General features: G+C 33.7%; 1 protein-coding gene across 1 annotated transcript in view; it reads right to left on the reverse strand.

The window, feature by feature from the left end:
• Window positions 1-7,781: 7,781 nt before the first annotated feature.
• LOC110038431 (peptidyl-prolyl cis-trans isomerase CYP37, chloroplastic) overlaps window positions 7,782-25,479 on the reverse strand; it is a 74,735-nt gene continuing 57,037 nt past the window's right edge. Inside the window, exons 12-13 of the mRNA XM_020743278.1 lie at window positions 8,273-8,322; window positions 7,782-8,129 (exon numbers count right to left, since the gene is read on the reverse strand). Coding sequence (XP_020598937.1) covers window positions 8,018-8,129; window positions 8,273-8,322 — 162 coding nt within the window. The 3' untranslated portion in view covers window positions 7,782-8,017. The remainder of the gene's footprint in view (window positions 8,130-8,272; window positions 8,323-25,479) is intronic.

Here is a 25,479-nt window from a genome sequence, read left to right on the forward strand (position 1 = left end):
GCTAGGACCAGTACATGGAAGAACCAAGGCAAGAAATTTTATTGGTCCATGGCTCAATTAGGGTGATTGACACCCCAATTTTACCAAAATACCCAACTTAGCTTTTTGCCCCCAAATCTACTACAATTACCAAATTACCTTTGAAGACCCAAAATTCCCAAAATTACCAAAAATACCCAAATTTATTCAAAAAACATCAAATCATTTAAAACCACCCAAATTTTCCAAAACACCCCAAAATTTTCAAAATTACCAAAATATCCTTCGTGACCCAAATTTTTTGAAAACCTTCAAAATCATTTCAAATGTCCTCAAAATCAATTTGAACCACTCCATTTAGCTCAATTTGACCAATTTGACTGATTTTGACCAAACACACCAAATTGCCTTTAAAGGCTAAATTGCCCCAATTCACCCCTAATTGTCCATCAATTTGACCCCAATTTTCCCTAATTTCAATTCTAAACTCAAATTAATCAAGTCCAAGCTTGATTGAAACCAAATCCAAGCCCAATTGACCTACATTTGAATCAAATTTTAACCTAAATCAAAAAGCCCCAATTTGACCCAAAACCAAAATCTCATCAATTAAACCCCCAAATTTATCCAATTGCCCCAAATTTTCCATCATAAACTCTTCAAAACCATTCCACACATAAAATTGAACCTTTGATTTGACTTAGTCAAGCCTCCATTTCACTCAAGGTCAACTTGGACCAAAACCGTCAATTTTGCCCCAAATCAACAATATTCCCAAATTCAATCAAATTAAACCCCATAACCCCAAAATTTTCACTCAATTTCTGTCCAAAAATCTTCATAGTAATCACTCACATCAAATTAATCCACTGATGTGCACTTAGTGTGTGTTGCTTTTTTTGGCGTGTTTTATGTCAATTTAAATCCCTAGTAATAGTGCCAAAATCTTGACCCATCCTGAAATTACCCAGTAATGTAGCTTCCAAAATATGACAAAAAACTTAACCCAATTTATATTAAGTAGTTAATATGCAAAATCAAAATATTATAAAATATATAAAAGTGTTCACACATTATGGGTTCTACGCAAGTGCACATATCACTTCAAGTAATATAGAGCTTTCTTTAAAAATCCCGGTATCAATTTCACAGAGAAACACAGTAAGAAATCCCTTAGGCTAATTATAGTCTACTACTATCAATTCTTAATTTAGAAGATGGAAATTCTTATGATAATAAAAATAAACATTGTATTCAAACTATAAAAATTAAAGTAAGAAAGAGAAGCTAAAATGGGTTTAATGAATGCTAACAAAAATGCAGTTAAAAGAACTAAGTTTACCAAACTAATTTCTAAAATTCAAAGTTAAATTTACTAAGAATAAAAAAAGTTTTGTGACGAAGAGTTCAAATTTAAGAAAGCATCATTTCTGTTTACAATGAGTTTATAGATTATGAAGAAATTAAAATCATTTACAAATATATAAAATTGATTTGTGTCAAATAGGAGCAATCCTACTCTTCACCCTCTTCTGAGTGCATAAAGAACATTGAAAAATCCAGAGTTTGGTCTCTAATTTCATGATTAGGCTGGGAGGATACCGGCTACCCCTCCAGAGCTCCCACTAGTCCCTCACGTGAGGGGTATGTTTGACTGTTAGGGAATTTCACTCTTCTCCCTCAATTGTGTTTGAGCTTTTAGTGTTTTGAGATGTTTCACACATATTTATCTATGTTTCTTGACTTTTCCTCAAATGATATTAGATTAAACCCAATTTATTACCAAGCTCGACATAAGGAGAAATTTATATTTTTTTTAAGAAGTCTTGTAAAGTGTGTTTAATCTTCATTGAAGGATTAAAATTTTGCTCGACCATTGGTTGGGGATTCAAATCATTGATTTATGAACTTCCTGACTCATACCCCTCACCCTTGGATCATCCAAATTTCCATTTCTTCTTATAGCCAACAATTTAAATAACTACAATTTTACCTTTCGTAGAAATGGTTGTGAGAGGGTTAGTACCCTCACATGCCCTCACATTTCAATCATCTCAGTGGACTAACGATCATAATTCTTACCCATTTTTTCCTCCAATTTATCCTAAAAATTAATTAAAATGTAAAATTCTAAAATTACCATCATACCCCTATGTTTTATATCCTATAAATATTATATTTGAATTCAAATGATTACTTTGTTGATCTCTTCCTCATGGACTAATTAAGACATCAGAGGAAGAATTATAATTTTGTGATATTTATTTATTTTTCATAATAATTTTTAATCCATAATTATGAATTTACAATGTTAATTAATTTAGTTATCCAAACAAGTCATCCATCCTTAGGAAAATTTCATGTTGTTGCTAAAAGTAAGAGGACCACATGGAAAAATTTTCACGATTTTTTTAATTTTCTTTAAATTTTTATGATTTCTTAACTTGTTTTGATAAATAAATAAATAAGATATATATTTCTCAGACTTTAGCGAACTCAGAGAAGTTGATTTTATAATTTTCTAATTTTTAATTTATTTATTCGAATTATTTTAGTCAATAATTTATGAAATTATAAGAAAATACATATAAGTACTCAAAATACATTTTTAGATCTTTATAAATTTATAAAACCACTTGAAAGTTGCTGCTTCTAATCAAGAAAAAATTTGTAACATTTTGAGATATATTTATATTTTGTGATTTTTAATTATTTTTAAACATTTTTAATTAGAAAAATGCTTTAAAAATATAATTTCTATTTTAATTCCAATTTTATTTTTCCTAAACGTCTTTGACTTCAGTGAGTTTACTATACTTGATTGTGTTTGTCTGATTTTTACTTTAGTTTTTTATAATTATTTTAGTGGGTAATTAGTGAAGTAATGAGAAAATACATTCAAGTATTTAAAATGCATATTCTGTCTTTGAAAATTTTATGGGAACATTTAGGGTTATTTTCTTAGGGAAATTTTTGTGATATTTTGAAACATATTTATATTTTTATAATTTTTAATGATTTTAAAATTTTAAAATAAATAAATATTAGACAAATATGTTTTTAATTTTAAATCCCATTTTTATTTTCTTAGGTCGCTCTTACTTTAGTCAATTCATTAAACTTGATTTTATAATTTTATGATGTATGTTTTATTTTTATAATTTTTTTAATTAAAATAGAGATGATTAACCTAAATAATTAAGGCTTTTAGGGTTAGAGATGGGGTTAGAGATGTTCTCTGATCTTGAAAAAAAATCAGAGAGCATTTCCAACAACATGATTAATAAACCCTAAAAAATTCAATCCATGATGATAAATATTTAATTAATTACAGATTAAATAAGTTTTAAAGTAAATAAATAATTAAAAATCAGAAAATATAAAATTATTTTTTATTTTATGTTTAATTGATTCTCTAGTATGTTTTATTTTAAAATATTAATGTATGTTTTATTTTTTATTTTTCTACACCAAAATATGATTTATTAAAATTAAATTAAATTTTTTGAATTTAATTAAATCAAAATACCCCTAGTTATCTACTTAACCACTGTATCATCATAACTGTCCAACCCTCACATGGTACACTCCCATTCGCTGCAGTTTCAACATCGACAGTCTTGTCAGCCCGCGATTCATGTTCCATCTTTCCGTCCGACTCTATCTATAATGCTCGTTTAAAAACACCTGAATGGACGACATCCATTCATCACCTCAAATGATTCATAACCCGTAAACCATCCACACTATAAGCCTAAGGTCTCGCTCGATACTTAACCAAATCACATGAGGTTTGTTCCTACACCTTCATCTAAATGAGACGAACACATCTATATGGCTAAGTGTATATGAATTTTTCATTCTCTTCATAAAAATCTAAACTGAGACAAAAATGGGAGTTTTCGAGCAATTCTTTTGTCCAAAAGATGAGGGCCTCAATTGGATGGGTTGAGAAGCTTTGTCTTGGTAGCACAAACCTCCTCCAAGTGTTGGTTTTCTCTATGGATGGGTCTAAATGGTGGATTGGGAATAGGGGCTTTCGATTTACAAAATGATTTTAGGCTATAGGAAAGATTTTGGAATGACCAAAAAAGTCCTAATTTTGAGCATTTAAATTAGGTTTTCTCAGTGGGGAAGAAGGGATAAAATTGATTGGGATGAGTTTCATATGAGTATAATAGGGTTTTAAATGATTTTGGCAGAGTTTCCCTAAAGTTTGTGTGCTTCTCCCCTTTGGGCGTGAAGGGTGGTGTATTTATAGAGCAAGAATTAGGGTTTAGTTGAGTTTGCCAGCGGTGGAAAATGGTGCTTATGTGGAGGGAAGATAGTGACCAAGGACCAAAGGGGGTGAGCCACATTGGAGGGGCTTAAATTTGGGTTTTGTCCATTGGTGGGCTCTTAGGTTTGGGTTTTTCGGCGGCCAAGGTGGCCAGCCGGGGCATGGGTGGTCACCATCCACCTGTGACAGCTTAGGGGTGGAGAGTTGTGAAGTCAATTGTGGGGTGACAAGTGTCCAAGGGTTATATTTAAATGGAATAAAGTTTGGGTCACTTTTGGGTTTGACTTTAATTTGGCTCATGAGAATGGGTTTGTGTCACTCCCAAAATGGCTTGACCTGGTGGCCAGCATGGGGGCTTGGGTGGTCAAGTCCCATTCCAAGATATTAGGGCTTAATCATGGATTAAAGTAAAGCATTGGTATGGTTAAGTACTTTGGGGGGAAGATTAAAGAGCCTCTTATAACCATAAGTGGAAAAGTGTCTTAGATGAGGCTCATGCATGGCACCTTGGCTTATGGCTCATGCATGGCTTACATGGCTTGCATTTAAGAGGGGAGGTGATATTTTCAACCCTTTGGAAATATTTTCATTAATTTCACTTTTGGTTGATTAATCATAGAATTTTGGACCATAAGTTTGATTAATTTGACCATATATGGCTGAAATTTGTCATGTGAGTTTTTGTTTGAAGTGAGTTTGGAATTTGGACTTGGTTCAGTGGGCTTTTAGGATGGGTTATGAAGGGTTGATTTTATGCTTTGATGGTATTGAAAATTAATGATGTTTAATTTCATGAGGTCTTGAATCCATCATGACAAAGTTTAGGATTGAACTTAACATATGAGTTCAAATTTGGTGAATTTAAGGTATGGGGTGAATTTTGGTGTAAGGTTAAGGTGAATTTGAGATTAGGGTTCATGGGAATTAGGTTTGAAATTTTAAAATTGGGGAATTTTTGGAAATTGGGATTTCAAGAAATTTGGGTGATTTTGGTCAATTAGTGAGATTAGAATATTTTGGTAATTTTAAGGGTTTTGAGTAGTTTTGAGAATTTTAGAGTAATTGGGGCAATTTGGAAGAAGTTTGGTGCATGGTTAAGTGTAGAGAGGTGTAAGTGTGTGGAGTTAGGTGAATGTGTATGTAAGGTGAAGTAAGTGATGTGTGGGGAAGGTATGGGGTGATGTAAATTGTAATGAGTATGGGTTGTGTGTGAATTTTATATAGGGTATGTGATGTGGTATGCATGTGAATTGTAATGGTGTATGTTGAATGTGTATGTGGTGTGAGGTGAATGTACAAGTTATAAAGAGCTTCCCTTAGGCATTGTCACCCTATAGAAACTTTGAGGCTTCACCATGTTGGTCTAAACCAACTCAAACAAGTGTTGAGGGTTTAAGACCACCCATGTGAGACTCCACAAAAGAGTCAAGAGGTGGCAAAAATTTCTAAGTTAGGTGGGTCCCATCACTAGTATTCTAGGATAGTCAATAGGGAAAATCTTATAGCTAGATCCTAAGCTTTAAGAGAAAACTAGACCTCACCAAAAATGAGGTCAACACCCTCAAGTTCAGTTATCTCGCATGCACAAAAATCTTTAGAGCTCGAAACTCGTTTCCCCTCTTCTTTCCACAGCCGAACACTGTAGATCGCACCTCCTCCCTCTTCTTCTTCTTCCAATCTAATCTCAATGGAGAACAACTTGAGTCCCTCTTCTCCTCTTCCCGCACACGAGCATTGGTGAAGACGCTTGACTATGGCATGAAAGTTTCCTTCTCCTTTGACTTCTTCCTCTTCCCCTTCCTACGTGCGCACTCGGTTCTTCTCCTTTGGTCTCGACGTACACAACAGAGCTGCGCACATAAAGGATTTGATGCTCCTTTTCTTCCTTCACTTTCTCCTGCATGAACATAACGAAGGTTACCTTCTTCCTCTTACTTCTTCGGCAAGGGCACACATAATCATTCGCTCTCATGGTCTCTCTGTTTTTTTTCTCTCAATCTCTACCACAATCTCTTGCACGTTCGCTTATGTTTGATGGCCGAATGAGAGGATCGAACGATAACGATATGTTTAATCGCAGTTTAATAATAATAATAATAATATTATTATTATTATTTATTTTTGTTATTACAAGGTGAGCTCCATCACAGCCACAAATGCACATGTAAGCATGTTATAAAAATCACTATCTAATAATGATTATTTCATTCTCATTTGCATAGCAATCAATATACATATTTAACATTTAATATCTATGATAATTTAAACAAGATTAAGTACACATCATTCCTTCATTATGAACAAAATTCAATAGAATCATAATTCGTGGGTTTGCACTAATTTCAATATAACTAATGACAACAATTGTAGATGCATTTGATCTAGTAAAAACTAAAATATTACCATAGCAAAAGAATATGAGTACTCACATTTAATATTGCAACTTTCTTCTTACTCCAAACTAAAGTTTTACAAGTTAAATAAAATTTAATTAAACATATTTTTAATATTATTTACCTTAGTTATCTTGATCTCTTTCAAAAATATTGGCCTCTGTCTTCCTCCAAATTCAAGACTTAAGAACCTTGAACTTGATTTGAAATGATAATAAACATAAACATGCATATATCAAATTTTTATTATATAAGTTAATTAAAAATATTAAAACTCACCTTTAATGTAGCCATCAAAAGTCCTAACAGGCAAACATGACTTCTTCCTCTTATTCCATATGAGGTTCGACTTCTACTAGCACAAACAAGCCATATCTTCCTCTACTAGGGCTCGAATTCAATGTTCCCTTCCACTTCCTTTCTCGCTCACAACCTCTCATTCTCCCTTTTTATTTGATTCTAAATGGCGTATACGACTCCTAAGTCGAAATAAAGAGATGATTTTTCTTTTATATATATATATATATATATATGCTTGTCAGTTGTAAGTCTCCTTTAGTCATGGATTTGATTCCCCCGAATGTAGGGTGTGTATGCTATATCATCATCATTTTTAAAATTCAATTATTACATAGGTACTCAGTAATTTGAGCTCTCCAAATAAAATCTCAACTTCAACATGTCTGAATTTGTCAAATTGTCTTTCATTTTCTCATTCACCGCCTATTCTCAAAGTTCCACCACAATAACGGGAAAGAAAAAATCATTCTATTTCAACTAGGAAATAGTCTATTTCAGTCTTATTTTAAATTATTGTCACAACACTTTTTGGTTTATTGATGAGAACACCTTTCTAGAACTAGATTTACTATAACATGATGCCCTAAAAAAGTTGCACTCGTTTTTTTTTAAAAGGAAAAAATAGTTAAGATGTTCATAAAAACCTTTAAGAAAATTTAATTTCACTTTAACAATTCCATAGCTATTCTTACAAATAACTATAACCTCTTCCAATAAATCATTTGTTTAAAATGCTTCATGCTGATTATGTCGTGCGGTTATCGAAGATCGGTAGTCCAATGATTTTTTTTTTTTTTCCAGACGGCGTGAGCGCTTGAAGCCCACCCCTTAAGATTCTTCATTTTATTTTCAACCAATGCATTTATTCTTATTCCTACACATTCATCACTAGAAAATGTTACTGCCACATTAATATGAATATTGACTCCAGTAAAACAATTTTTTATTTTGAATAAACTGAAAAAAATAACTCAAACTGACTACCTGAAGTGATTAAATAATCTCAAACTGAAGAAAAACTGGCCTCAGAATCAGGCAAAGAAACACAATAATAACCTGCATCGTCTCAATTCTGCTCTGGCAATACGAGACGATCTTGTCCTTGCACAAGTTCAGCTGATCTTATGAAATCTCCTGATTTAATTTGTGAAAGTACATCCCTTCCATTAGTAGTGTATCTGAGAGTGGAAGAAAGCATTCTTAATTTTAGATTAGCAGACACAATCAGTCTTTCTGTTCATCATAAAAGCAAGTTGATATACAGTTAGAATGTTTCCATATTAAGAAGAACAGAGATCTTTGGAAAGGAACAAAGGAATACCCGAAAACAGAAAATTGTCCTTCATCAAAAGATAATCCTCCTAATCCAGCCTGAATGGAAGGGCAATAAAATAGAAATTTTTAACCAATTAAAATAGGAGCCAAGGTGTGCACGAAAGCTAAATTGCCGGTGAACAGAATAGAATTGTATTTATTTTAAGGAAATTATGATCTACAGATTTATGAGTAGCAAACATGAAATTGGATAATATGGAAATCTTTGTTACTGTCACAATTAATGAAGACATTTGAGAGTAGAAAAAGAATCTTCATATGTTTCTTAGTGATCTTGAGAAAAAAAAATATGATTATCACATGAACTGATTTGGTGCACAATAAGAAATACAGGGATGTGTCAAAATATTTGAAGTTATTAAAAAGAACGTATTATGAAGCATTAGAAATAAATATAGAGTTATCATATCATAATGCAATTGTATCAAAGATTACAATTAAGTTGGTATCTTTTTGATTTGGTAATAAAGACACCAAGAAAAATAATTCAACGGTTCTTTGGAATATGTTTTCATTAGATGCCATAATTCTAAATGGTGAAGCACTATTGAAATAAGAGGTTTATTAGAATAATAAAGAAAATATTAAGAACACAGAAAACTTGGGACTTATTGAACACAGCAAATATAAAAGGACTCTCCGGTGCATGAACATCCCCACCAATATAGGGTTTTAAGGAGGGCTGATGTACTAGTCTTATCTCTATATTTGCAAAGAGATTTTATGAATCAATCTTAAGACATTCAAATCGTAAAAAATGTAATTAAATTTATTAAACCATTGCTCTAGACCCGCCTGCACAAACAAAAACCTAGTATATAAAAATAAATTCAGTGGATTTATTATTTAATATTACTAGAAGATATAGTTAGAAAAAAGCAAAAATACACGAGGAATTGAAGAGCCAAATCAAACTAGATTTATATGAGACAATTCTTAGAAGTCACGGTTTAAAACCAGTTGTTAAAATGCACAAAGTTGACCGAATACTTTGTTAGTTCCGCCAATCGGATAAAGTAAGATAGACCGAAACCAAACATATAGATTTGATAATGTATTTAAAAGAAATATATAACAAAAAATCAAATGTGCAGTTGTTTTCTTGGTAATTTGACATAATGTACGTGTTATATGGTTTAAAGAGATTTGTATTATTTTATATAGTTGCCTACTAATTTCCTATGCATAAACATCAGCAATTATATGGTGAAGGCAAATTTTATTTAATAAGCTTTGATTGCTACATTATTGTTGAGATTGAATTGTAGAAATCTGATCAACTTTGATGAGGCTGTAAAAAAAAAAGTAAAAAAACAATTTTCTTAGCTACCAAACTAAGTAGAACTGAAACTCAAGTACTTCCAACTAAATTATGATTCCAACAATAGTAGAACCAAATGGAGCTAGTTTGGGTACCAAGTCGAGAGGAAACCAATTTTGTTTGATTCAAGTAACACCCCAAGATAGAGATACATATGTATGATATATGCTTGATATCTCAAATGCATCATACAAAACAATGAAAACATAGATGAGAAATGTATCATACAAAATAATTAAATCATAGATGAAAGTTAGATTGTTAAGATAAAGTACATTACAAGTATCATTTAATGAGAAAATATTACGGAGACAAAACTTTTTATGGTTGCAATTTCACCGACAATGTTGTATAGATCACGAGTTTTGGATGATAAAAAAAATCATTGAAAGCTTTGTTTAATATAGTTTAAAAAAGAAAATTCTAGGATATATGTAACCAAACAAAAAAAGGTTTTATTAGGAAATAAATTCACTAGAGGAACAATGACAATATAAATTGAAGATAATATGATAAAAGATAGAATTAGATGGTTTATGCTTATATAACAAAAAACGAAAAACACACTCACAAGTTAGGCATATATAATTATGGTTGAAGAACAAACCAAGTAAACAAAACAACAACCTTCTTTGATTCATCCTTTTTTTTGGTATTATTTATTTATTTTATTTATTTTTTTTTGCAATAAAAAATCTTCCCTGTGATTCCTTGTAATAACGGTAAATATAGTGATTATTTTCCTGAGCAATCACAGCATGCTAATCAGCTTCTCAAACTTGGTTTAAATAAATCCTTAGAAGATAGATTAGCAACCTGTTGAGATGAAGGTAAGTATGTAGCAAAAATTCTCCTTTCTTTGATGAAGTGACAGTTGAATTTCACATGCTTTGTTCTATCATGATGAAGACGGTTATATGGGAGATGCTAATAGAAACCTTGTTCATGTCGATCTTCCTTGGGAGAGCTTTACTCCAGTTGATCTTTCAGCTTCCATCCAGTACCTAGGACTGGTCACACGGTGGCTTACTAGGTTGGACCAACAATAATTTAGCTTGTGCCATCAATAGTATAACTCGTTACAGTGATCCATTCAGTGATTGTCAATGCCATAGTGCTAAGAGCAATAGAGGACCAAATAGCTGTGCTGAGTTCATCTCAGGCATCTCTTCCTCATCCTTAGTGGAAGAGGTTTGCACAAAACGAGCTACATCCTCCCCTGGTTGCACTTCTATGACCATTTGAAGCACCTATTCGATGTCAATCTCAATGCATGTCTTCAACAGGAACATACATTTCAACATCTATTTACATAAAATGCATGAGATGAGAACCTACAGTTTGTCAGTTGGGCTCTTTGGACATTATGCCTTAAACTTTCTAATTTGACTAAATCAACAAGTATATTAGGGAAGACAAAACCATAAAATCTTAACCAGATCTGCCTCCATTCAATCAATCATTCTCCATTTAAATAAATACATCTAACTATCAAATATAAGAAGTGAGCTTAAGCAATCTTTTTACTCAAGCGTGTTCTACCATGAAAGAAAGCAATCAACAATGAAGATTTTTGTTCATAAATAAACACTAACATAACATTAAGATCGATCAATTTAAGATAAAATAGAATCTACCACAATATAAACTACTTCTGGGCCCTCTTATTTACACATCAACAAGGCTAATGTGGCTAGGTTGGCTTTTTTGAATAGATAGCCCACAATTTTATTTTACATTTATGTAGCAACAATGCGGGTTCTGAAAATTTGACACTTGGATTCTCTGTTTTGTCAAGAGGTTGGTCGGATCAAATTTTCAGAAGACAAATACCCAGAGATTTAACCCTCATTTTGCAATTTGATTTGGGATTTGGGATTTGAGATTTTCTATATGTGCAAGTCCCTAAGACTAATAAACCTTCTGGATAAAATCAAATATTTAATATATAGTAGTAACAAACAAACTATTTAAATTGTAAAACTTATCACTTGGAGCTTAAAGTGGATGTTGGAGGAAATGATGATGAACCTAATTAAGTTCCTATGGTTCCATTGTCTCGGGTCATCATGGTCCATGACCTACTTAGTCAGAGGGGATAGGAGACCCAACATGACTAAAGGATCCTAGTCAGCAACCATTGTTAACTTTAGCTGGCATTATATCAGTTAACTGTAATCTTATGGTTTACAACTCAAATGGTAGAAACTCGTTTGGGCACACATGGGCTACGGAAAGATCATAATATAATAATGCATTTGGTGGCACCGGTCAAATAACTCTGGTAGTAACCGCTACTTTCATAGAGACTTTTGAGTCAAATCAAGTGGATAGAAGACTCAAGCCTTATCTTTGCTGTTGTGAAATTATTTTGAGAGTAAACATAACGATAAATTCGATGTGACATTTATTTTTTATGAGCTGAAGTCAATTAAAAATTTGTCACCTCCCATAAAATGTTGTGAAGGTAGATGAAGTTTACTTTAAGTTTTACATGATTTAATTTTAAATTAATATTTTAGTTTATTGCTTTGAAAATCTGATTTGGAAGTCTTAATTTAAAATGTGTTCCATTTGGTTGAGACTTTTGATCAACGCGACCAATATCAAGGATTTAAAAATTTGAAAAACTTATGTTTAAGATTCACTTGAATTTTCTTACTCTTGTCCACTCAGTCCTGGTGAGGAGGAGAATCAAACTAGGAGATTTGAACTTGTAAATTCTTATATTTATAATTTAGATATTATTGAAACTTACTAGATTCGTCAAATCCAGTCTTTAAGAGGAGAAGAATCAGACTAGTTCAGTGAGACTCATAACCTTGCCCAATAGAAAAGGCAATAAGTTTGATTAATCTGTTTTTAAATTGAGATTAATTAGAATAAAAACTTTTACTTTGGTGGTGCACATGCAGGTGTTCAATTTCATTAACTTGAACTATTAAAATGACTTTAACATATGTTTCGAATATTCACATGATAAACTTGCAGGCTTCTAATACATTCACACAACACAAAAAGACTCACATAACTACTGGAGAAGATTGCAATGCACCTGCATGAATCCCAAGGCATTACATATAAATTAGACATTATCTTAAAGCTCATAAATTACATTCAAAACTTTAAAAGTTTAAGTGAACATTATAATTTTGAAATGCATACAAGGTTTCATTTTGAGCTACTAAATGAATCACCTTCTATTCGCTGGCAGATATATTGCAAATCCAATGGCGAGGTTAGAATATTAAGCCTTTTAGCACTCTCCGATTTTTGGTGCACAAGTGGAGGATAACTGAAATATGCTCAGTTTGCTTTTCTTGATTTTTTTATGCACAGGTGGAGGAAAACTGAAATATGCTCCGATGGCTGGGCCGATTTTTCTAACATTTCCCACTCTCTTGCAAATTTTTCCATGTAGTTTACTAGGGAGATTTCTAAAGAGGAAATTTAGAATGCTGTAAAGGCGATGGGACCGATTCGTGCCCCTGGCATCGACGGGATCACTGCCGCTTTCTACAAGCATTTTTGGCCTATTGTTAACAAGGAAGACATCAATGTCATTCAAAACTTCTACCTTACTTCCAACAAGCCAACTCAGTGGAAGGAATCGTTTGTGATTCTTATTCCCAAGAAGGAACAAGCTGATTTGCCTAGCTTATTCCGTCCTATCAGCTTATGCAATACCATTTATAAGGTAGTTGCTAAAAGTCTTGTCAACAGGTTTAAAAACACTCTTCCTGTGTTCATTTCAGCCGAGAAAGAAGCATTTACTACCAATCGATCCATATCCAACCACTGCTTGATTGCTCAAGTGATTTTAAACAACCTCAAAAATTTCAAGGAAAAATCCAACCTAATGACTATTAATATTGATATAGAGCATTCATATGGCAAGATGAGATGGAACACTCTCCGAAAGGTGCTTGAAGCTTGGAAATGCCCTGACACTTTAAAAATTGGATATTTAGTTATGTGGATGATACTAAATTTACCTTTTTAAGCAAACGTGAGCTTACTCCTTGGATTAATCCCAAATGTGGTTTTCGACAAGGCTGTCCACTGTACCGTACTTATTTATCATATGCTTGGAACTCCTCTCTATGCCGCTTCATCAAAAAGCTAGGCATCCTGGCATAAGAATCACGAACGGAACTATTCACCTTTCACATTTGCTTTACGCGGATGATATTATACTCTTTTCTGAGGCAAATATGCAAGCTACCAAATTGCTTATGAAGATTTTGAAGGATTATTACAACTGGACCGGCCAGAAAATTAATATCTCCAAATCTTCAGTTCTTTTCAGTAAAGCAAATCATAATTGGCTAAAATGAAGAAGTTCCAGGTTTTTGAGTTTCTTGGCGGTAGAGGAGATGGAATATTTGGGCATCAAGATTGCTTTAAGAAAGCTTAGTAAGACTGATTTTATTAACAGACTTCACAAGATGACTATGAGAATTAATGTGTGTGGAATGCGTCATCTTTGTCTAGCTGGTCGTGATACCCTTATAAACGCTTCCCTTCCCGCCATGCCAAAGTATATTATGACTGTACGGAGATTTCAAGCAGCATTTTAGATATAAATGAGAAGAAAAGCAGACAATTCTTTCGGAGGAAAAATCCAAACCAACGGGCCGTACATTATGTTACTTGGGATAAGATTTGTCAACCCTCGCATCTAGGGGGCCTTGGATTTCATGCTACTAAAGCTTGGAGAGGCCCGTTACATGCTCATTTGTCCTGGGACTTCCTTCACGATGAGAATACTCTTCTACACAAATTGCTTGCGGTGAAATATGGGAGGGAGCTTTGGAGTCCTAGAAATAACGCAACTGGAGAGTTCTTTGTGACGGCACGGATGCTTTACGACCAATTATTAGGTAGAAAATCACGAATGACAGAAATATTAAACTATGGAGGATACTTGGATCCATGATATGCCCTTAACTGAATAGCCTTGCCCGTTCAATAACCATCAACTTGATGGAAAGCAGGTCTCTTTTCTCCAGGATCAAGGATGCCGGAGCCGTGAAGCCCTCAAACAATTTTTTGGGGAGGACTTAATGCACTTAATTGCTCAAATCCCTGTTCACGTGAACTCGAAAAGGACTTGCTGGAATTAAAATACTTGCACTCAGGAAGCACTATTTCATATGATACTCTCCAGAATTGCCAATCTGCTCGGCATTGGATCAAGCACCTGCACCTCCACCCGAGAGACAAATTTTCTGGTGGAGTGTTACTCTAGATGCTATTCCAACCCGTGTTCGTTTTGCCCAACATGGTTTAGTCGGCACCATGCACTCAGCTGGAGAATAAGACAAATATTCCCACTAATTGTTTACTATTCTGCATGGTTATAGAGATCCTAATGTGGTGGGGAATCACTGTATCGGCATTTCAACATTTTGATGAGACTGTGGCAGCACTAAGCATAGTCTCAATTGTCAACAGGCCACAAGCCAGGTGCTTTTGCTATTTGGTACACTATGTTGGCGTGCGCGGAATACCATAATCAGTCCTTCCGTACACCAACGGTAATTGCTGCTACCATTCTTGGAGCTCTCACCAAGACGTCGCTTCGTGAGCAATGGCATGTCAGCTGACCCGAAGGGTTAATCTTCTTTTTCTAGCATTACCCCCCCTCCCCCCCACAATTGGAGTTTAAAGTAAAAATTAATAGAGTTGGAGATAGAATTATAGTCATTAAGATTATCATTGATACTAAGATTTTTACTATTATACGTGCTTATGCTCCTAAGTAGGTTTAGATATATGGTCTAAAGATAAATTCTGGAATGACTTAGAAGACTTAATACAAATGATACCTTTTGAAGAAATGTTTATTATTGGAGGAGATTTAAATATAAATGTCGGTAGAGTGGTAGGAGATTTCATAAATATTCATGGTGATTACAGTTTTGAAGTGACTAATGAAGAAGGAAGAACCATTTTAGATATTACTTTAGCGTATAATTTTGTTATTACTAATACTTTTTTCAAGAAAATAAATGAGCATCTTATTATTTATAAAAATGGATCTAATAAAACACAAATTGATTATTTTCTTATTAGAAGAAGAGATCTAGAGATTGCAAAGATTGTAAGGTCAATCCAAATGAGGATTTAAGTAACTAACATTGTTTATTAGATCTAGACTTTAAGGAGTATCAGGAGGGCTGTCAATAATTTATATGACTTTTGGGGCAGAGTGATGACTCATGATGAAAGAACATATAAATAGTTGAGTCGTATACATTAAACAAGTGACATTGATATGATATGACCTCTATGAAATGAATGAACATATTTTTATTTATGATTACATGCTTACAACCTGCATGTTATACTACAGTTGATTTTTATATTATATTTATCCACCATCTTTTCATGTTTTCTATTACGCCAGCATGTAATGACTGTGTGTAGAGTTGAACAACTTCATTTGAGCATGCACGTTATTTTCTTTCTATCTTTAAAATCTTATTTTAGCCATGTTTATTTCTCTGAGCACATTGTTGTTCATTTGTCATTGTTGTCTTTCAGGTAGGGGCAACGAGCACCAGGGCGAGTAGCCAGGTGTGTCTTTGTACAGCTTTTGCATGATAGTTTTAAAAGTTTTGTGCATAAATTGTGTATGTATTTATTTATTAGACTTATCAACTCTGTATATCTATGTTTTGATATGATTTCCATGATTTCGTATATATGAATGAACTTTGACATGCAATGTATCACGTATGTGTGGCGGTCCAGCTAGGCTAATTCATCGCCCACTATGTTCTGATTATAGAAGTCATGACGAATGCTGGTAAGAATTCGTCTGACCATATTGTCAGCCTTTATCGCATCTCAGCAGACCCCTAAAAGGGGGGGCAATTAGGGTGTGACATCTAGGCTGCTTCGGAGCCTGAGATTGCTGAGACTGGTACTGCACCATTGAATGGTGTTGACACGTCAGGCGCGACTGTGGCTGAGGCACAATTAATTATTGCAACTATTAGGGTTGAAAGTAGTTGACATGCCTATCTGTTATCACCTTTTTAATGTAAACCCTTGTTAGATTTATGCCACCCACTCTTATGTTGCTTGAAGTTGGTCTTTTGCTATATTGTAGGCTTAATTTGGGCTGGGAAAGGGCAATACTTGATTTTTTTATCGGTATTGTGGTAGTTAAAACACTTGTCAATGGTTAGGATACAAGGTTCAGGGTGTCTCTTCCCACACTTAGGGCAAGTAGAATTGTTCTTTACTTAATCTTTAGGGTGCTTCTTTCATGGTCCATCCTACATTGGAGAATCAGTGTGCTTTCGTTTTGCGACTGTCTTTTCTTCACAAGCATTCAGTTCTATCTCGACATGTATAACTCAATCCACCAACACACTATAGGTAGTATACTTCACAACCAATAGACATCTCCGAAATGTCCTCTCTCAAGCCAACAAGTAGGTGGTAGATATTCAGATCTTCACATAGTTTAATCCAAAAAATGAAACGAATGGTCCTAATAAATTGCATCTCATACTCTCAAACGGTCTTTGTTTCTTAGTCCAGCTTCCTTAAGTCATTCACAAGCTTCGCCTGGTTCGCTATAGGAAAATGTTGCTCCAGGAACAGTCTCTCGAAATCTACCCAAGAAACTATCATGTTAGGTCCAAACATGTTGCGGCAGTGACTCCCCAACCAATCATCAGCTCATTCGCGCAGCATTAGAATGTTGCAATGTCCACCTTGAGATTTTCAGGACACTTTATTCCTCGATGCCTTTTCAAGATGTCGTGAAGCCAAGCATCAAACTTGATCCATTCCAGCATGCCATTGAAAGTACAAGGATGTGTATTCAGAATTTGATCCATCACTCGATCCATGACACCCACTATTCATTATCATTCGTTGATTAGGTTAAGGCTTCATGATGGCCACTGGTGGCACTGGTTGAGTGGCATGTACTAGTAGTTACATCGCTTGCTGAATAGCCTGAATTACTTGTGCAAATTGGGCTGCAAAACTAGCTTACAATTCCAAGGTGGCATTTTGCCTTACCATCCTCCACAAGAATTGTCATGTTGAGATTTAGAGCTCCAGTAGTGTTGGTGGATTGAGCAAGACCAGTGCAACGACAACTAAAAGAGCGAAGACCCTTAGGAACAAGCACATCGTCTATAATAGCTCTCCGGACTCCTCTTCCAAGTGTAGCTGCAACTCCTCTTTAATTTGGAGCTATTCCAAACAATTGAAAGATATGCAAGCTAAAATTTAATCGAAGAATGACTAACATGAATAATATATTTCCTACCAAATCATAAGAAGATAAAGGATGTGGAATGCAAAGACAAGAGATGTGGCATGCAAAGATAAAGGAAATTAGGTACAAAATACAAGAGAAATTTAATACCAAACATAGGCTCTGATACCACTCTGTCACACTCTGAATCCGAAAGTAGACAACAACACAGGGAAGGATGAAAAGAATTGAACATATTTTATATTCTCAAGAAGAAAAAAGAGTATGCAAGTAATAACACAAAGAAATAAGAAAAAAATTATTTTATTTCATAAATAAGAATACAACTGAAGCAAAATGAGATAACTAGAGGAAATGAAAATAATAATAAGAAAACAACTCCTCAGACCTAGAATAAAAAAACAAGCTATATGAAACAGAAAAAAATATTAATAATAAATCAAAACCTAAAAGGCCTCCTCCAATGAAGACGCTCATGTCAATGGCTAGATAAAATATATTATCCAAAAAATCAAAGAGGGGGTTCGACAAGCAAACACAGTAAATTACAACTATTTATTGAAGCATAACAAACAAAAGAAATGAGGCATGTAGTATGAACAACAAATTAGGATGATTTACTGTATTTATATAAGAAATTGCAAAAGATACATGTTTATGATTATGAATAGGAGTGACTTGAACACATGCCTTTTATAGATATTTACATGCTACAAAATCAAGTATTTTTTGCACAAATATGACTCATCAATTATTTAACGCTAACTGATAATATACAATATATATACCTGATATTATTATTATTATTATTATTATTATTATTATTATTGCTATTATTGTTATTAGTTTATTATTATTATAATATTCTTAAAAGAAGTTTTGAACATCAACCTAGCAAACATAATTAAAATAATATCTTATTTTTCTTTTGGTTTTGATAGGGAAGAAAAAATTTATATTTCAATAAATAAATTTGAGGGATTTACATGCAAAATGCCTATCCCTAATAATAGCAAAATAAAAACTTCAGTAAATATTATAGGTTCTTAAATCTCATTTTCCCTCTGTTTGTCTTAAATCAAGGATTTAGAGAATTCAATTGGAAGATGGGTTTACGGGATCTAGAGAAGCTGTGCGTGCGAGGGAATATTTCCTCGATGGTTTTGGATAGAAGAGGACGGAAGGAGGAGGTGGTAGATGCACGTCATTGCCTTCTCAACTAGCCATAACTGTGACAGTACTACGAGGGTTTTGAGCACGAAGCCATCTTTTATAGTGCGTTGAGGTGGTGAGATCGACGATTCGGGATGGCGACAGGAAAGAGCGGAAGGAAAAAAATGGTAAGTTCGCAAGAGTCAAAATCAGGATGGTCATGAGTAGAATAGGAAAGAAGTTCGCATGATAGAAGCAAAACCACAAAATTTTTGGTGCTTACAGGCCGGGCTCGGGCTTGAAGAAGTGGTGAGTGTTCTGGTCAAGGTCAAGGTTTGGAATGATGGCTTAGGAAGGAGAAGGCAGAGGCAGTGGAAGGAAACTGGATTTGCAGCTCTGATCATATGAATAGAAAGAGAGGAGAAGGCTAAGCAGACTTGGGCTTCAGTCTTCAGATTAGGGCAGAGCGACATAAGGAGTTTAGGTCGCACGTGAGGCAAGAGCAAGGCGCTCGACGAGTTTTCGTGAGCAGAATAAGACAAGTAAACTTTTAGAGATCTCAGTATGTCATGATCATGTTCTTGTTGCAAAGCCGAAGGAATATGAATAGAGGAGACGGGGGAGGTTTCAAACTGGAAGCGAGAGAGGCTTAGGCTTTTGTGTGATTCTTGCGATTGAGAGACAGTAGGGCTTCAGCAAGGAGCAGAGCAAATGATGATCTTCAAACTAGAAGAAGGACGAGCTACCTCGTGTAAACATGGAAGGCGAGGCTTGCACAGATTTGATTTTGAACGTAGGAAAGATGGGCAAGGCTTCAGTGGAACGACGACACGCGAGAGATTTGAAGGCATTTTTGTTATCAAAATGAGCAACAAAGTAAAAAATTCGGTGAGGGCCAAGATTTTTGTCAAGGATTTGCTCAAAAGGAGTTTCATGTTTATTCCGGACTCCAAATGAATAACAAAGAAGTTAAGTTATTTTGATACGTGGGCAGGAGCAGTTAGCGCAAGGAAAGGTGGTGTAAAATTAATTTAATTAATTTATTTATTTATCTATTTTCTTCATTTTCACGGTCAACGGACAATACAAGGCAAAGAATGTATTGTAAAATCAATCGTCTAGATCAAAAGACACTACCAAAATAACATTACTACAATTATTTCATACAACCTTTAGTTCTAAGGAAAATCACATTAATTTAATTCTAAGATTTATTTTATAATTATTGTTTTGTTTAAATCTCACTAGAGATTTAAATGCACCCACATAGCCTCATTTAAATTCGATCATTTATTTTTTTATTGAGTTCGAGCCAAGCTTGAACTTGAGGTTTCACATCTTATTCAAACATATTTATCAATTTTTTTTTATGACAATTGAGATTTAATTGTCATATTATCTATATTTTAATGTAAATAATTTAAACATATAACTTAATACTAATTTTAATGCATAATTTAATTTATATATTGTAATTGGAATTGACTTAATTCATTAGATATTATTTAAGCCATGAGGTGAAGTTAAAATATTAATAAAAAAATGTTTAAATCTACATGTCTGAATACTTTTTGATATTTTCATCATATTTGTACCCTAATAATAATAACACTGTCATTGTCGGTCCCAAGCACGGATGTGAAAAGTGGAGGGCTGCGTTAGGTAGTCGACAACCAACGTAAAACTTATCAAAAAAAAAATCATGACATGAATCCTTTTGATCTTTGTGTAAGTGATAGAGTGTCCCCTGAAAATGACGCGTTGTATAGTCTGAATACAGTGAAGAGTGTGCAAGGGCCGCTACACCGGCGCTCAGGTGTAGTGTCAAATAAGCAAGGTTTCTCACATTACGGACGGATGCGGGTAAAGAAGTTAGTCCATAAAACTAATAAAATTAATATTATGATAGGATCTTTGAAGGTACTCTCAATGGTAAACTAATGGAATTAGTTGATAGTATGATTTATAGAAATATTAATATCTTATATATTCAAGAAACTAAATGGGTTGGAGAAAAGGTTAAGGAGATTGATAACTTAGGTTTTAAACTTTGATATTCTGGTAAAAGTCGCACTAGAAATGGTGTAGGTATAATCATATGTATGGTTTGAAAGATAATGTTGTAAAAATTTATAGAGTTGGAGATAAAATTATAACACTTCAGATTATCATTAATATTAAGATTTTTAATATTATAAGTGCTTATGCTCCTCAAATAAGTTCAGATATAGGGTCTAAAGATAAATTCTGGAATGACTTAGAAGACTTAATACAAATGATAACTCTTGAAAAAAGAATTTTTATTGGAAGAAATTTAAATGAACATGTCGGTAGGGTGGTAGAAGATTTTAGAAATATTCATGGTAGCTACGGTTTTTGAGTAATGTTGAAGGTAGGTTATTTTAGATTTTGCTTTAGCTTATGATTTTGTTATTGCTAATACTTTATTCAAGAAAAGAGATGAGCATCTTATTGCTTATAAGAATGGATCTAATAGAACATAAATTGATTATTTTCTAATGAAAAGAAGAGATTCTCGAGATTATAAATACTTTAATATCATTCCAAGTGAGGATTTAAGTACCCAACATCGTTTATTAGTTCTAGATTTTCAGATGAAGAGTTGTAAAATCAGATGAAGAGTTGTAAAATAAAGAAGAGTTGTAAAATAAAGAATATTATGACTCATTATCGTAAAATTAGACGGAGAAACTGAATAGATAAATAAAATTATTTTTATGAGTAAAATTCAAGATTTCAAAATTTGAGATATTCATAATAAAATAAATGATATGTGAGATAAAGTAACAAACACTATTAAACAAGTAGCAAAAGATGTACTTGGAGAATCAAAAGAAAATTTTTTTTTAAATAAAAATAGTTGGTAAATAAAAATAATTAGTGATGAAATAATAATGTGCAAGAAAAGATAAAATATAAGAAGTTATGTTATAAAAAATGATTTAAATGTAAAAGCTTAGAGAACAGAAAAAAATATTAAACAGCCTGCAAGGAGATTAAAAGAACAATGTATGACGCTAAAAATTATGCTTTTAATGATCTTTAGATACTAAGAAAGGTGAAAACTATATGTATAAACTAGCGAAAAAGAGAGAAGAAAAGTAATGATTTAACTCAAGTAAAGTGTATTAAATATGAAAATTAGAGTGTTTTTCTTAGGAAAAAATATTCAACATAGGTAGGTGATTTATTTTGATAAATTTTTAATGAAGTTTCTAAAAATACGATCGACCTTAATAATCTTAATATCGTTAATAATAATAAAACGTTTCATTTTTATCGTCGCATTAATAAAAAAGAAGTTGAGGAGGCTAAAAAAAAAACCAAGGGTGAAAAGTTTGTAGGACCTGATGATATCCTAATGGTGTGAAAATATATAAGAGATTTGGGAGTTTCTTGGCTTATGAAACTCTTTAATATGAAGAAGTGAGCAAAATACTTCCAATGGTGAGGGACTGCCACCAAGCATTCCCTCTGTAGAGTAGCACTCCAATTTTGCTTAAAGCATCATTGTACCTTTCATTTCTCTTGCTTTGCGTAGTGTTTTACATCAAAGAAAAGGGTGAAGTTGGGGCCAACCATAATATATGTTATGGTAGTTTAACATCCTTTTCCATCAAAGTGTAGGTCTACGATGAAACCTGTACATTTATTGAGAAGTTTGATGGAGAAGTTCAGAGATAATAAGGAGAATCTACATTTGATTTTATTGATTTAGAAAAAGCTTACGATAAGTTTCCAAGAGATATCCTTTTGAGAGTTCTTGAGATGAAAGATGTTGATATGACCTATATTCAAGTCATTAAAGATATGTATACTAGAGCTATTACTTATTACCTTTGTAGATTATATTTGCATATTTGTTCACTTATGATTACATCAGGGATCGGTTTTAAGCCCATATCTTTTTGCTTTAGTTATGGACGTTCTTATTGGACATTTATAGGAAGATGTACCCTAGTGTATGTTTTTTGCTGATGATATCCTTCTCATGGATAAGACGAGAGAAAAAGGCTAGGAAAAACCGAATTATAGATGTCTACATTGGAGTCTAAAAGCCTTCATTTGAGTAGAAGTAAAACTAAATACATGAAATGTAATTTTAGTAGTAGTAGCTCTAGTGACTGAAGTGTAACATTGGGTGATCAAATTATTAAAAGGTGTGAATGATTTAAATATCTCGGGTCTGTTGTTCAAAGCGATGGTAATATAGATGGGGATGTTAATAATAAAATTCAAGTTAGTTGGTTGAAGTGGAGGAATGCTTCGGGCCTTTTCTGTGATAGAAAAGTACCGTTTAGACTGAAAGAAAAATTTAATAAGACGGTGGTGAGACCTGCAATGCTCTATGGCACTGAATGTTAGCCTTTAAAAGTGAAGCATAATACTAAGTTAAGTGTTACCGAGATGAGAATGATTTGATGGATGAGTGGCTTTACACTTAGAGACAAAATGCGAAATGATTATATCCGTGATAGGGTTGTTGTAGCTCATGTGATAGACAAAATTAGAGAAAGTCGTCTTAGATGGTTTGGTCACATTAAGCGTCGACCATCTAATGATCTGATTATGACAGTAGATGTCTTAGATTCGACTTATGTTAAGAAATGTAGAGGTAGACCTAGGAAGACTTGGGCTTATTATATAAAAAATGATCTTAATTTAATAGAACTAAATGAAAATGACACTAAATAGGACGCAATGGAGAAAAAATATTCATGTAGCCGACCCCACGTAGTGGGATTAAGGATTTGTTGTTGTTGTTGTTCTGCCTCTGAGAATGTACTTAAATTTTAAAGTGCACAATAAATATGAAAATTAATACAATAACATAGAATAATTCATCAAAAAAAATAATTAATTCATCTTTAAATGAAACTTACTCATTTATGTGACAAGCTTCTTTAAATTTAGTTCAAGTCATTCAATCATGTAAATAAACGAGCCTTTAACAAGCAAGTATCCAGTGGTTCAACTAATGTACTTGTTCATTTACAACCCTAAATCAATCCAGACTTAGAGATGAGGATGGAACCAGGTACAATAGTTAGGTCGCCGCTAGTATGATTAAAGCGTCTTTAAATGCAAAAATGAAAAAAAAAAAAACGCCTCCCTTATACGAACTAGTGCGTCATTGTCAGGAAACTCCTACAGTAGGTGTACCTTCACCAATGACTAGAGAACAATGTAAACTAACCACTAGAAAACCAACCATGATTCTGTCAATCAAGAAAGACGGAAATCAGACAGCTAAATTAGGAGTTTTTTTATAATTAGGAGCTACCTAATTTAAATTATTTTTAATGTCTTTATTCTAATTTATTTCCCTTTTAGTTGAATATTTAGATTAGAAATATGTATTATTAAGTTACTTAAAATAGATTATGCACTTTATTATGTACCTAAAATAGATTGTATAGACTATCATTTATAGCAATGAAAGCTAAGGAAAAAAGATTCAATCTATTTTTCTCAAAACTTTGACATGGTATCAGAGCCAAATTTTTTCTCTAACCATCGGTAGTAATTGAAGTACCGTCAAGACTCCCTTCCCGCCGGCCTTCTTGCGGGAGGGGAGGAACTATTTCTTTACCTTGATTTGTCTATCTGATAAAGCCCCTCACGACGGAAGCAGACATGACACAACTCTGAACACTCTCAGAGCCACGTCCAATACTTACGACCTGAATCTTTGGCGTCTTTGAGGTTAGGAATCGTTCGTCCTTCTTCGACTGCAAATCTCTGAGAGTCTCGTCGAGACTGTTCACCTGCTCTTTTGGCTCGCTTGACCTCGACTGCTCCGTCTCCTGGAGTGCTTCGCCTGCTTCCATTGCACTTGATCGTTTGCCTCAATTGTTCGGTCGATTAATTGGTTTGTCAGTTCTGTCAACTGCGCTCGCTCCCTCTACTTCGTCTGCTTCATCTTCGACTGGTTCCATCTCCCGCCTTTTCGTTCAAATTCTGTCTTCGACTGCTTGCTCTGAGCTGTTGGCGTTTGCAAGGGGAGGAGACGGTGAGGTCGCCAACGACCCGGGTTTCCCCCTATCCATCACCGAGTAGAACGAGCATTCGATCTGGATGATGAGCCACCCATCAGCGCTGAGCAAGTTCGATGAGATCACGAGAGTGTCGAAGGGTTCACAGGACGTGATGTTTCTTGATTATGATGGCACACTCTCGTCTATCGTCGACGATCCTGACCGCGCTCTCATGTCTGATGTGGTTTGTGACTTGTTTATGTATATACTTCTGATGATATAAATTTTAGTATTGATTACATTATGATATATGCCTAAACCATGAGTTTAGATTTGTTGTTCAGGGGAGCTTCATGATAAACCTAAAATATATAATGCTTTTAGACGCATTTATATACCTATTTTTGAGATATTGTGCTTTAATAGAAGATATTTGTGTCTTTCTTTCAAGTACAAGTAAAAAGTTGAAAAAT

This window comes from Phalaenopsis equestris, unplaced genomic scaffold (genome assembly GCF_001263595.1).
Source record: "Phalaenopsis equestris unplaced genomic scaffold, ASM126359v1 Scaffold232805, whole genome shotgun sequence".
NCBI lineage: Eukaryota > Viridiplantae > Streptophyta > Magnoliopsida > Asparagales > Orchidaceae > Phalaenopsis > Phalaenopsis equestris.